The sequence below is a fragment of the Triplophysa rosa genome, linkage group LG1, assembly GCF_024868665.1.
Source record: "Triplophysa rosa linkage group LG1, Trosa_1v2, whole genome shotgun sequence".
Taxonomy (NCBI): Eukaryota; Metazoa; Chordata; class Actinopteri; order Cypriniformes; family Nemacheilidae; genus Triplophysa; species Triplophysa rosa.
The window spans coordinates 24,050,310-24,065,726 of NC_079890.1; the positions used below are offsets into that span (position 1 = coordinate 24,050,310).

The 15,417-nt window shown below is 38.9% G+C and overlaps 1 protein-coding gene across 2 annotated transcripts in view; it reads right to left on the reverse strand.

Annotated features, from left to right (window-relative positions):
- Positions 1-15,417, reverse strand: part of ptprn2 (protein tyrosine phosphatase receptor type N2) — a 158,285-nt gene that overhangs the window by 113,447 nt on the left and 29,421 nt on the right. For both annotated transcript variants that reach the window (XM_057324265.1, XM_057323437.1), the window contains exons 4-10: positions 8,571-8,670; positions 8,202-8,346; positions 4,983-5,388; positions 4,271-4,501; positions 4,118-4,152; positions 3,608-4,038; positions 626-712 (exon numbers count right to left, since the gene is read on the reverse strand). In XM_057324265.1, the coding sequence (XP_057180248.1) occupies positions 626-712; positions 3,608-4,038; positions 4,118-4,152; positions 4,271-4,501; positions 4,983-5,388; positions 8,202-8,346; positions 8,571-8,670 (1,435 nt within the window). The remainder of the gene's footprint in view (positions 1-625; positions 713-3,607; positions 4,039-4,117; positions 4,153-4,270; positions 4,502-4,982; positions 5,389-8,201; positions 8,347-8,570; positions 8,671-15,417) is intronic.

The following is a 15,417-nucleotide window of genomic DNA, read 5'->3' on the forward strand; positions in this document are numbered from 1 at the left end:
TCTTTCTTTCCTTCGTTCTTTCTTTCTTTCTTTCCTTCTTTCCTTCCTTCTTTCTTTCCTTCTTTCCTTCCTTCTTTCCTTCCTTCCTTCTTTCCTTCCTTCTTTCCTTCTTTCCTTCCTTCCTTCTTTCCTTCCTCCTTTCCTTCCTTCCTTCCTTTCTTTCCTTCCTTCCTTCCTTCCTTCCTTCCTTCCTTCATTCCTTCCTTCCTTCATTCCTTCCTTCTTTCTTTCTTTCTTTCTTTCTTTCTTTCTTTCTTCCTTCCCTTCCTTCTTTCCATCTTTCCTTCTTTCCTCCCTTCCATCTTTCTTTCCTTCCTTCCTTCTTTCCTTCTTGGAATGCATTCTCTCTCTCTCTCTCTCTCTCTCTCTCTCTCTCTCTCTCTCACACACACACACACACTCGCTCTAAAGCATTTATACAAAACTCGAACTTATGTGCAACAGAATTCAGAAAACGCTCATAATCACTGTGCTTTCACTTGAAAATTACCACTCAGCCTAAACTATATTGCAAAACATAAAAACAAAACACCACCATGCATTGAGTGTTCCATTAATGCCATTAATGTGTCGGCATTCAGGTTTGTTTGTGTGTATGTATGTGTGTGTGTGTGTGAGCACTTACGAGAGCTGTAGAAAATCTGTCACACGAAGGTTGACTCTCTCAGCTAAGAGCTCCATAAGGTTCAGACCCTGATTGGTGGACAGAGAACTAGGCAAGAACACAAAAAGGAAAAGAGCAAAGAAAAAGAGAGAGAGAGTTAAACAGACAGAGGGCAAAAGTCAGGTATAATCATATTTTTTACATTTTCAAAGTGTGTTGTGGGAGATCGCAAGGGCATTGCTAAGTGGTTGTTAGGGACTTCTGGGTGTTTGCTTACTGGCAGAGCCCACCATCAGGGCTTGGATCTTTCAGTCTTAGAAATGCCTGGGGTCTCTGTGTTTTTCTTAGTTAACACTCTTCTGCTGTAAAGTGTGTTGTGAGTGCGAGAGAGCACAAACTGAGAGATCTAGCCCCCACACACCTTTCTGGTTGGCTGTGATTTGTGACTGATTGTTTCGTTACGCCATGTTTTCACGGTCAGCACGGACCGACACGTTACCTTTTCGCTATAATCTTTTTGCCTAGTGGCTGGTTGTATCACGTGTTTGTTCAAATACCAAATCACCAACCCTACTAAACAACATTAACCCTAAATTTTTAATTGTTAAAAATGGTGCACAGACATTTAAATACTGTATCTGAGTACTGTTGGATCAAACTGATGAACAAACTAGCAGTGAAACATAGCACATACTGAAGGAGGAACAGAGAGAGCCAGGAGAACATGAAACACATAGGGACTAGGACACAGGTGGCTTGTATTTTTTGATAAATCGCCTGTATTTTCCAGAAATGAGGCAAACAATAAGGTGTAAATGGAATCCCTCTGAAGTGTGATGTCTTTATGATATGGCCACGCCAAGCCAGTTAAGCACACACACAATCCACACACACATCTGCATGAATTGCACTAGCCTAAAAAATGACATGCATCCAAATGGAAGTGTATTCACACACATACGAGGAAAGTGAGAATGAGAAGATACTAAAGGCAACGGTATTCCTGATGTCTTTTTTACACATGCCTTGCCCTTTTCAATACACAATTATAGGGCCTCATTTATCCACCTAACGTAGAAATGAGCGCAGATCCGTGAGCAGAAATCCTCTTACGACAGGGGTCACGTGTGATTCAACAAACATTCGTATGCCGGCAATCTCATCGTACAAATGATCATACCTTGATAAATGCGTCGGCTGAAATCGATAGTAATTTACATATCACGGCACAATAAATTCAGGGTGTAGACGCCTCGCCCCTTGATTTTTCGAAATGGAGAAACGTAATCCGGCCAAAAAGAGGAACTTTTACGATTTAGATATGTAAACTTTAACCTTGAAAAGCGAAATCAGAAGAAGTGAAAAACTGCTTTTAAAGAGATCACTGCTGCGGGCAACAGCGAACCGAACTCCAGCTGAGGTTTGTATTTTTTATTGGATATTTATGTTTTGTAAAAATGATCGCAAATAATTAATTATTATTGTTTCACTATTATTTTTACACTGAAAATATTGTTGTTGCTTTAAATTACTTTGGTTGTAAAATAAAATGCATTTAAATTTAAACAAAATTAATCTGACTTCAGTCTTAAAGAACTGTGTTACATTAACTTGTTAATGTAAAAACGAATGTAGGTGTACTGTAATTTAAGCCCTACTGATCATTTTTGCGGTGCAATCAAATGTGTATTAAATGTGTAAGTGCTTTTTATTTAAAAAAAAATCATTTAGGTGAAGAGAAAATGGTCTGTGGCGGAGGAGACTGATTCATGTTTCTAAACGGGATCTAATGCTGCATATCTTGCATTTCAGGCTGCTTAAATGAAGCACACGCTGTTTTATGTTTACTTTTTTTTTTCTTCTCTCTTTCAGATCTATCAGAGGCAAGAACCAAAACAGCAGACTTCTGCCCCCACAAACCGGCCTGGAGCCTGCCACACAAAGCCAGGCAATCTCGAGCTTTGACCCAGTGTACGTCTTCCACCCTCAAGCGAACATCGCACAAATAAAAAAAAACAATAAATCATGCGTTTTGTCTGTTTTTATTAGAATACATATTTGACAAACAAAGAAGCTATCGTCTTGCAAATAGGTAAACTAACCCATTGCATATAAATATATTGATTAGGCCTATTGTAGTTTTTTTAAATGTTTTACTTTAATTTAATTTGCGACATTACATTAAAATGCACAATTAAAACTACTAGCCTAAAATTTCATTAAAGTTTTGTACACAAAAGCACCGTTAACCTTGTAATTTCAAGCATTTAAATAATCATATAATTAGCCTAGAAAAGAAAATACTTTATTAATGTAATGAAAATAAGACATCGCATTGGAATCTATTTTTACATTGTCATACTAAACGAAAAAACGTAATCTATCTTTCTATTTGTCATTATTCCTTATCATTTATCAAAAAGGTTAAAAGGTTCTTAAAACTTGCGTACACGAGCTGAGACCTGTCGTGAGATTTTATCGTAGCAACCGCTCACGTCCATTTTGATAAACGCGTGGAAACAACCGTACGCCCAGTTTTTGGTTGTACGCTCGTTTCATAAATGAGGCCATAGTGTTTAAAATCTTCTTTTGTAGGGAATGATAGATACTTTAAGGTAAACGGGACTGCAGTAGCCATAAAAAATTGGAGTGTCTGTGAGATAAATTATAAAGTTATAGGAAATGCAGTGGCTGTGGATATCATTGTCTTTCGCTTTGAGAGATGCACACACACAAACACACAATCACATTTATATATTACGAGAGTAAAATATTAAAAAAAAAAGACTACGAGAGTGTAAAAAACACCACAGCCGCGGCAGTAAGTAGTTTCACTGTGGTAAAATACCATATTAACCACAGACAGTATTGCAAACCATTGATCACAGCATTAATAAACATAATATTCATCAGAAATTACTTAATTAGTATTAGTATTAGGTCTTTGACTGACGTGCATATTTTGTTCCGTACAGTTTTGTAAGTATTTTTATTCATACTTACTCTTCAGTGATAATGTAGCCAAAGTCTCCATCGTGTGGGCGTGAATACGCTGCAATATTCACCTCCACTCTCACACCCTTCTTTTGCACAGTCTCTTCTTTATCCACTGAACTTTTCTGTGTCACTATTCCTTGTTGAACCTCTGGTTTGATTTCCGGAGAGCCCTCAGAACTGTGGATCCACTGTTCTACCGCAGTGTCTACCAGTGGGTGTAGATCCAAAGTGTCAGGTTCCATTTTCTTCTTCATCAGGTCCAGTTCTGTTTGTGTTGTCCGGCTCTGGACATTCTCCAAACTAGCTCTCACTGGGCTTCCAGCATTTGGCTGGTCAATGAAACCCAGAAAAGGCTCTTTGGCTTGGGAGGGTCCAGCAGAATCAGGGCCAGAGTTCTGATCCAGGAACTCCAGCAGCTGGCTGAGAAAACCTTTGTTCTGGAAAAAGAAAGTGACATTGGGAATTCCATCGATTTCACATGACGTATCAAGAGTCACATGGATTTTAACATTTTACCTTGACATTAGAATCACTTTCTTCAGTTTGTGTTTCTGTGAATAGAATCAGAATTTCAGAATTTTAAGGTCATGATTTGAGGCATGAGGTTGTGTAAAGGAGGACAAAACCAATGATAACTCAAATTAATTCTCAAAAAAGTATAACTAGTACCACGTGGTGCATCTTTTTCCACCGGACACAACTGATCACCAGTCACCTCCATTTCATCCTCTGGCCTCTCATCCTGTGTGACCTCTCTACCTTTGACCCCTTCCTCTCCATCCACCGCCTGCAGGGCCTGGGTGATGACCTTGGAGAGCTGTTCCAGGTCCTTTGTGTTCAAAGCATCCACATTGACACTCTGGCGTCCAAGCTGGTTAACCACTCTGTCAATGAATTTCTCTGAAACGAGTCAGAGACGAAACTATTGATTCAGTGTTAAATGTACTGCATGCATAAAATAACAGCCCTTCTCTAATTTTTTACTCTGACCCTCAACTGTAGGAAGTCTGTGTTCAATCCAATAAAATCCAATATATTTTTTGTTTTGCCTATGCTTCATTCATTCCTTTTCAGTGATTAATCCTTGAAATCTCTAGCGAGGTTATTTTAGTGAATTGGATGTTTTTCTGTTAATTCTCAGTTCTAATTGAACTTTACTAGACATCCTACAATGTTCATCTGATCATAAGTTATGTGTTTATTTCTGGGGAAAGACAGACTGACTGTTGTTAATGTGATGTACATGATAACCTAATGAACAGAGGATGTACTTTCCATGCTTGTGTTTTTTAACAGGCTTGAAATAGAAACAGAACAGTATTACTTGTTGTTTGTATGTTTGTTTTATTTAAAAAACATGACAACAAAAGGTTCAACTCACCATCTACTGAACTGAGGGCATTCTTGGAAGCAGTGCTGCTCGCTCCAGATTTAAAAAATAGTTTTTCGATTCTGGGCTTTGGTGGTTGTCTGGAAGCTCCTGGCAGTTTTTCTATTTTGGTAGCGGGAGCGCGCTGTAGGCTAAAATAACGCAGCTTTCCCTGGGTTTGACCTTTACTGAGATCTTGTGCTCTCATGGACCCAGCTTGATACTGCTGAAGCTCAGCAAGAGGGACTCCAGTACGATCTTGTTTAAAACCAGTGAAGGATGATCGACCTGAGGGAGGTTGTTCAGCAATCACCTGGAGATCAGGTCGGGCTTGTGGGAAGGAGATGGGGTGGGGTGGAGGAAGCTGCTCTTTGAGCTGAATAAAACCCTTACGATTGGGAAGTGCATTTTCTCTGTACTGAGGCAAAAAAATACACATACATTTAGTTTAGCACACAATTAGTTATAAAAACAGAGATGTTCATATTACCAGAATTATACACAAGGTATCAATGTAAAGAAAAATATCATTACCAGAAAATATCACTACCAGTGATACAATATCATAATAGGTATAACACGATATGACTTTTAAAAGTGCATGAAAGTTTTAGCCACAAAAGAATTTGAACATTTATCAGCCTCTCTCAGCATATTGTTCTGCTCTATTTGAGAGATTATATAAAACAATTAGATTTTCTCCACCCCTGCGGAATGGAAGGCCACACTGACTTTAGAACAGCAGGGTGGGCTTCAATGAACAAACCACCACATGCGCATGCTGGTTCCAAAAGCACCACAGGGTACTAATGTTCAATAGTGCAGTGAACTTTTCAACTCTCACGACTGTTAATTTCAAGAGCATAGGTTTGGTAATGGTGTTTGGATACTAAGTAGATTCTGCATTGCATTTTATATCCCCTATACATTCATATGAAAGCAGAGCACTGGTGAATTCCCACTGGCATGTTTCCATAAGAGCAAAATTTAAAATTTAAAATGCAAATTTGCATTTTTCATATCACTCTAGTTGTGTCACTATTTGGATACGGTATCCCTTACGAAAAGGAAATTGTACATGTGTAAATGCAATAAAGGTAACAAAATAAAAATGTAGTTTTCATTAAATGCATTTCTTGCAGTTTTCTTTAAGTGCATTTCTTACAGTATATAATGTAGGATGAAAATAAAATTATATATATGTGATGTGATCTGGGAAAACCCAACCCATGGTGAAAATTTAAACATTACAGTTTTGATACCATATGAAAGCTGGGTTCAAGCCCTTTCCCAATCTGTTTGATTTAGCTCATATACCTTGTATGTAACAAAAGTTAAGGCTATCTGAAGTCAGCTGAGCGCTATGATTTTCAGGAACGGAATTTGGAGAAAAACGGGTTTAAATTTACGTGATGAAAATAAAAGCACATCAGTCAAGTATCACAAGTAAAAGTCACTTTACAGCAGTAAAAGAATTACTCTATTAACAATTAAAAAAAAAAAACATTTCCTAGTGTTGAAGTCTATAAAAATACTGTACAAAACCATTTGAATAAAACGAAAGTAAGGAAAATGGTGATGGGCACACTTAAAGAACGAGAGCTATGCCAGGAGCACTAACAGCACTGCATTCACCACACAAGGACACTAGTAAACATTACGGACAATAATGTCTCGGTTACGGATGTAACCTCTGTTCCCTGATGGAAGGAACGAGACGTTGTGTCGAGACAGAATGGGGTTTGAACTTGAGAACCTATCACCTCTGATTGTACTTTTAAAAGGCCAATGAACTTGGCGAATGGCATGGCATGCCAGTCTCCGCCCCGTGCATACGGGTATAAAAGGAAGATGGCATGCCCATTCATTCACCTTTTGGGCTGAGGAGCCTGAGAGGCATTCTCGGTCGCTGCAGCGGAAGGCAAAGCATTGTGGCATGAAGGACCCTCCATTAGTCAGTCTCTCGACGTTGTGTCAGACAAAATGGGGTCCTTATATGAAACAACACGGCGCTGAGCCGCGTCACCAGCGGAGCAACACTGACTGGCGTAACCTTCCAGTGGTGTAGTAAGGCATCAGTTCAAGTGAGTCAACGTCGAGAGGCACTTACCAACGGCCGTACAGGCGGTGGCCTTCCTACTCTAAAGGCGAGATAGCCGCCCGGCACCACAAGGAACACTGGGAAGCGCTACCCCCTCACCTGAGGGGGGACGCTATGGTGACCACATCTGCCATAGGGAGATAATACGTGGAATACCTACACGGTCTCACCAGTGGGGAGATCTCATGGGAGTAGAAGCGGGGCCCCAAACAGGGGTGCGAAGAGTCCACCAAGGGGAGATCACAGGTTCACCAGCAGGGGAACCAAGAGTGAAGAAACGTCAGACGGGACAACCCAAAGGGGGAGTCACTGTGTGTGGAGCACTAACTCAGGTATAGGGGTTCACCTCGTGAGGGAAACTCTACCTATACTGGGCTTGGAATACAGGCCGCTCCGCCCGGCTCGTAAACCAGAGAGGTGCTTATTGATGGATGGGATGCTTGTACTTTGCCCGGTGGGGGAAGTAGGGAAGCTGGGATAGTGCACTGACTCACCTGATGAAGGGGAGAAGGCGCTTTGCAGGCGTACGCCCAGCCGGCCGCCGATCCTACTACAAGACGCGGGTAGACTCTGGCTCTACACGAAGGTTTAGGGCGTAGCCCAACCCGCAGCTCTGCGGATGTCTGTCAGAGAGGCGCCCTGAGCCAGTGCCCAAGAGGAGGCTACACGGGTGGAGTGAACTCTCACTGCCTGTGGGCACGGGACATCTTGGGACTGGGTCCATGATCCAGTGCGCCAATCTCAAAGAGCTGCTCAGAATATTTACAAAATATCTTCATCGAACACGATCTTTACTTAATATCCTGAATTTTGGCATAAAAGAAAAATCGATAATTTTGACCCATACAATGTATTTTCGGCTTTTACTAAAAATGATCCCTTGCTACTTAAGACTGGTTTAGTGATCCAGGGTCACATATATAATTCACTCTGAGCAATGATATGCGCTAATACCACATTCACACCGATACATTTGTTATGGGTTGTCATAGGTCACATGATATAATTTCGCTTCCTGTTCCTGCTTTGGACAGCTTGTGCTTGAATTGTAAAACAGTGATTGTTTTGCCAAAGTCTCAAAATCCTTCATACACAAGGTAAGCCATATATTGTTGTTGAATATTATATACCTTCCAAGGAAGCTGTTGCTCTTGAAGACTCTGCTTGTAAGATGCGCCATAAGTAGTCTGGAAGCCCAGTTCCTGTAGGTATCTCTGCAGCGTCCTGCTAAGTTCTTCTGTCTGAGCTTTTCTGTCATCATTTGGAATGTGAGTTCTGCTCAAAATACAGTGTTATATATTCACAAACAGATAAACCGTGGTTGTGCCTGTATCAAATTATTTGTCATATAAGCGATTGTTGTTTAAAGGTGATTACCATTGAAAACACGATTTAAAAGAGATTACTATTGAATTGGTTAACAGAACACAACAACAAAGGTTTTAATAGACATTTATTGTCACAGACACTTAACACAGCAGAGACTGTGGGAAACTCACCTAGAGTTGCCAGTGAAATATCTTCCCAAAGGAACCTTAGGTAGCTGTGAAAGCTCTTTTGATATCACCTCCTGAGTTGTGTCATCCTGCCAAGTATAACCTACAAAAAGGGACAGAAAAAACTACCATCAACATAAACGAACAGGATTATATTCACTCCTATTACATTCTGAATTCCTGACATTTAAAAAGACATTACAAAAACTCAACAAGAGATAAAGTATAGGATAATCATGGTTAAGGCACATTGCTTCTCGTAAAGACACAAAGCATTACCTTGCCAGACAGTAATTCGCTGTTGATTTTCTGTTGACTACGTCAATTAATTCATATACTTAATAAAGTAATCTATAGAATATGAAGTATGTGTTGGCATTCCGTGTCTATCATTTATCTGAATTTACCATTAAAAATGCCAGACTTTGAAAAATGTCAAGAGAAAAATAATGATAGCCAACACTTTCAAACTGAATCCCACGGAAAAGAATATTAATACTGATACATCAAATCCCATCTTGCAAGCAAGTATCATTCTGAAATTGTGTTTGTCCACCTTTCATGCAAATGTCACTAAGGGAAACAGGTATGTGCTGACTGAATGGATGTCTGGGAAGATTGGCATTAACCAGCCACAGAAGCAGAGGAAGGGATGAACTGAGAAGCATTTTAAGCCCCTATAGATATGAACTCATTAGCCCTTTACCAGCCTCCAACACTCAGTCCTGTTAATTTGTTTTCCTCTAAAGCTGATGGGTGGGTGTAGAAAATTTTAAATCTCTTATTTGCATAATGTGTGTCTCAAGTCTCATTTCATTTGTGAAAATGGTTCTACTTTGCATTTTTCTAATTCAATACAATCTTTTACCAGGCCAACTCTTGTCAATAAACAAAAAGGGAACATCCAAATACTAGGAAGTTATGACATTCAAGCAAACTTTTCAATATATATTTTCATGCAAATAATGCTGATTAAAATAAAAGATTGTATTGAATTAGAAAAATGCAAAGTAGAACCATTTTCACAAATGAAATGAGATGGACTCCGCAAGCTGTATAATTTGATCCATGTTATCACAGCATGGTTTGAGAACGGTTCAAAGCACATCTTTGGTGTTTTTAATGCAAGCAACAAAACCTTTCATACAAATTAACTAACTCTTATTTATTCTACACCATTATAATAGCTAAATAATTCAGAGTTTGAAACAAAAAATCCATGAAGACTATTTTTTGAATCACAGATTTTTGCACCTGTAAAAATAAAGGGCAAAAAACAGATCATGGGTTTACAATGCATGTGGTGCCAGATCTTAACACAGTTATAGCCTACTATATCATCTGCCACCATCTGTGGATTCTATATATCACTGCATTAAATGTTGGCTAAAGAAGACATTGGAATCACACATGGGATGATATGCCTTTTTGAGCACCTCGACAATATAATATTTCAATAATATGAGTTCAATAGTATAACATTAAATAAAATATTTCCTAATGTATAAAACGGGATCACCATGATAGACAGTAATCGAACAAAACTAAGTATAACCTATGAATCTAGTAAAGACAGCACCAAAAGGCAACAAACATACCTTCAAAACAGAAGACGGGAAATTAACAGTGTACAGGACAAGCAGCCACAAAGACAGCAATGCATTTATATGCTAAACTAGATTTTACGCACACGCACTGGGTTTTTCTACGTTTTATGGGGACTTTACATATACAGTTTATACATTATAAAAATCATAATGTCTATTTTATCCCCTACCCCAAAACCTAACCCTCACACAAAAACTTTCTGCATTATTTTTTACAATTTCAAATAAACATCATGTATTGTGATTTATAAGCAGTTTCCCTCATGGGGACCACAAAAAAGGTTAAAAATTACAGGTATTACTACCGTAGGGTTTACCAGAACCACACACACATCCAGTCTTCCTGTCACCCATGAGAGCATCATCCTCCTCAGCAAGGGTCCACCTCATTAGGTCTTGGATGGAGCCTGATATAATGTGCTACTACTAATTAGCAGCCCAGCCATTGATGTTTCTGCTATTAAAAACTGTGTGTGTGTGGGGGGGGGGTTCCCCCATGTTTCCTCACAATTTCAAATAACAGAGTGACAGAGGAAAATCGAGTGCCATGATCTATACAGAATTTTCCTTTCATTCTTGGATTTGATGAGGTTTTACTTTGGTTGCACACATACACAAAAGTTAATGTGGAACCATCTTCCAATTAGAGAAGCTGACAAACATTGATTTATTCTCTTCAACATGAATTCTTTAATTCATTATGACAGCACAATAGCAGGGGCAGGTGGGCTAGTATCTTTATGAACTGATTTAATTTAGTCATCTTTTTAATTCACTGGGCAATACGGCGTTAAACAGATTTACTTTATTTTAAACTGTGCCGTGAATATAGGTGAAGTCAGCAGACTAACCATCACTAGACTATTAATTACAGAATGACCATTTATTAGCAGGTTAAAATATGCAATTTTGGTGAAATGTGACTCTTTGTACAGCAGATCATTTTGTTAGTTCTCACATGTCAGTTTTTACCAATGCAATTATGACAAATGTTTATCTAAACCTCTGCTTCCTATATGTACGCATCCCACAAGCCTGATTTACTGTACAGTTAAAGCAATCACAGCAGAAAATGGTCAACACTGAAAACGCTGCAGTAAATGTGAGCTACTAGTTGAACATCTGTTTAGCGCAGCATTTAGGAATTCCTCAAGACAGAGCTTCTGGACAGATTAAGACTGTCTGGTGGTTTTAAGCGATGCGCCTACAAAATGATGTGAACTTTGCTGCAGAGGAACAGATGCGAAAAGACAGTGAAATAATTTGATATTCAAACAGATCCTCTACGGAGCAGCGGACTGCCGAGAGCTCAGTAGAAACTGTTGACATTTGCTTTACTTAACACCACTTAAAAAAGACATTCCCTAAAACCTATTGCACATACGAAACTTGTACGTGATTGTATGTATGTCAGCAAGCTATGAATTGTGTTCTCAGTTTGTTTATCTGTGTAAATACAGTTTCTGTAAATATGCAAACAGACAATTAAAAATGTGTACAAGGACACATGACCTTTGCTGTGTTAAAGCACTGATGCCACAAATTAGCAACACCGTGTAATTGAGTTCTACGATGTAATGATGCAATTTTTCGCAAAGTTGGTTTTACCAGGCATTTTGAGAATACATTTTGTATGTACAAATAAAATGACTTGTTTTTTTATATTTTGCAGGGCTTACGCTCTCATTACCAGGCATCAATCTAAACTGTTTTTCTCACTCACTGCTCTGAACTCAGTCAGACAGAGTTGTTTTTACATAACCTACATTTGTAGCGGACACAAGGTCTTAGAGTTAATCCAATTGGTGTTTTAATACTGATTACTCTTGGTTACTATTGTTATGCATGTCATTCAGTTCCACTTAGCTCCACGTAACAGCTTTTGTTATGAACATGTAACTCACCACAGTATTGGCACTGACAAAATTTAATATTTACAATATTAAACTTATGTACTACATAGGAAAATAAATAATATGCCAATGACCTGTCTGTGCAACCACACAGGTGTCACTGTGGTTTTAGCAGATACTACTATACTACCTTTAAATGCTTTGTGTGTTCCCTGCTCTTCACCTCTTCTCTGTTCTCTCTGCTGGACATGGGAGTAAGTAGCTGTAATGCACATGTCAGGCTGAATCAGTTTGCTTCACTAAGCTTCTGTTTGAACATGCTGTTTCTACCTGTATGATGGTAAGGACAGAGGTCAATGATAAACCCGGAGGACCATGTTACACAGCAATATATGCCTCATGGCACAAGTGTCTGTTCATAAGCCTTGTGTTACCTGAACACCCCACCCACCGCCCTCCCCAACAGAACACATATCATGCTCATATTAAATAAATCTGTACATTTAAACCAGTTCTGGCAAACAAACATTCACCAACATATATCAGCTATTGCATCAACATGTTTTGTTTTGTCTCTAAACTATGAACGGAAAATTAAAATCACAATTACATTTTCAAATACAGAAGTACAGAATAAACTGTATATTATCATAAAACTTAATTGACTTAAATGACTCTAAATCACATTTTGCTTGATGTAACTCAAACATCCAGCTGAGTATTGTTTTCACAGAACAAATAAATTTAAATGAGTTCAGCGCTATTATACTCGTCTTGTCATAAAAGTCCATGCAGCCATAAAATCATTCTCAATTCTTCCCCTCCATCTCACTCTTTTCAACTAGCTTCCTAGCAAACTGTCTGTCACGTCCTATCTGTCCGTCTCTATTCATTAATAGCCTCCATCCTTAGCAAAGTGACACCTGACCGGTGGTACATTTACACCAGGGAGAATGATAATTCATGATTTAAAGATTTTGCTTTGTTAAACATAAAATAAAAATTATGATTTTAGAATACAAGTATTGGGGATGTCAAATGATAATATTTTTTTTGTAATTACAAGCCCAACACATTCACGTTTTAGGAAGAACAAAATAATGTGCATACGTTCTGCCAATTTGTGATAAATTACACTAGTAGACCAATATGTGCATAAACACTGTAGCCTATATAAAGACTTAATAAATAAATAAATTTATAGGACATTTACAGTAAACTACTAGAGCTTCTTACCCAGTGGATCATGGGTTGTAAGTGAGCGGCAACCTTCCGGTCTCTCTCGTGAAACCAACACAGAAGTAACTTAAACTGAAATTCATTGACTGGCCACTAGAGACAGGCTGATGGATGAAGATTGTGACTGCAGCCTTTGCCCATTTTAGGCTTCAGAATTGCTCTTCACAAACCTACAGGTGACGTCACGGACACTACGTCCATGTTTTATACAGTCTATGGTTGAAAGCAAGACACAAGACATTGGACTTAAAAAGAAAATTCTGTCATTACTTACACACTCTTGTCATTTCAAACCTGTATGACTTTCTTCCACAGAAAACAAAAGAAGATATTTTGAAGAATCTTGTTAAGCGAACATCGATGCGACCCATTCACTTGCATTGGTTTTGTGTCCATGTAATAGAAGTAAATGGGTGTCTGCGCTGTTCGGTTATCAACTTTCTTCCAAATATCTTCTTTTGCGTTCTGCGGAAGAAAGAAAGTGGGTGAGTAAATTATGACAGAATTTAGATTTTTGGGTGAACTACAAGAATGCTTAAAAGGTACATATAATAAGGTTTCAATGAAGAGGTTCTAGAGTCTTCCTGATGGAGCCGTCAAACACAGTTGAGAAACAGTCGCTCCAAAAAAAAGTCATGTTCATTTTTGTACCGAAACACTGACCATTTTGGAAGATCAAAGAGTTGGCCGAAGAACATCTAAAGACAATGAAATAGAGGGCAGCTCACAGCAGGGAGGGCTGACAGGTGCCGTGATGGACCTGTATGACAAAGAGGGTGCATTCTTACAGTTCCGTCAATGGTATCGATCTAATGACATTGTGCAGGGTGTGCGGCGACTCCACAAATTGCGTGATTTCTTCAGCTATTCTAGATGTGTGATAAAGAGAATTGTGAGTCGATGTTATTGATGTTCTCTGCCTATCTACCTCTCTGCCTCACTCTTGCTCCTGTGAGGAGGAATGCGGAAGGTCTGCTAAAGGGTTCTGGAAGACTGACAAAGGGTGCTGTGATGGTTGAGTGGTAGACAGGTTCGCTTATCTCTGATACACACAAACAAAAACATACACTCCAAAATGTTTCATAGACACACACACAAACACATACAGGGCAAATGGCCAAGGGAAAAAGATTAGATAACTGCAGACATTATATGGTTCACACATTTCTGTCTGCTGAACTGGGCACAAATTCACAGAAAGAAAGAACACACATAAGGCACACAACATAAACACAACCATTCGCCCTCAGATGAATGCACAAGGGATCGTGAAATCTGACGACATTTGAGGGCTCTCCCGCAAACCGCTCTAAAATTAAAATAAAACACAGCAAGCAGCACGTCAATCAAAATGCCAAGGTTTCAGACACCATCTGCATCCAAAAAGAAAAAAAAGGAAAGCGAGAGGAAGCCGAACACAGCCTCTCATCCGTCTGATCCCCCTCTCTTTATTTGGCTTGGGTAATTGGAGTAAGTCGGCCATCTCTTTGGCTCTCTAATATTCATTACCATGTTGGTAATTTACCCAAAGACGGTTGTGTGCCTTCCACGCTTTTCAACTCTCATTTATGCCTGTTTGAAAAGATCAAGCTGGGAGCACATCTCTACAGCCTATTAAAGGCTCAGATCCTCCAACAACACTGAATGGACCATGCTGCCCCCACATGGCTATGATGGAGAATGACAAAAGCAAGCCCTGTCATTTGATTGGTCACTAATAAAATTACAAATTAAAAGTAATAAATATAATTGCAATGGTTATGGAAGTAGGTCTTAATGTCTCTTATCTGGTGGAGCGAATTATATTTTTGGAGGCTTTTTGAATTGTTTTATTACTCGATGAATGTGAGTCCAAATGCATCAACCCAATGTGCGTAACACCTTCAACAAATCCACAACTTCAACAATAGTTAGTGTCAGACAATAATTACCTTTGAGTGTGTGATAAAACAGAAAGTCTTCAAGGGAAATTTCACCCAAAAATAAAATTCTGTCATCATTTACTCACCCTCGAGTTGTTCCAAATCCATTGAAAAAAATCATTGACTACCATAGTAGGAAAAAGACAATGGTAGTTGTCAAAAGTGCCTCAGAACTGTTTGATTTCATTCTTCAAAATATCTTATTTTGTTGTCAACAAAACAAAGAAAT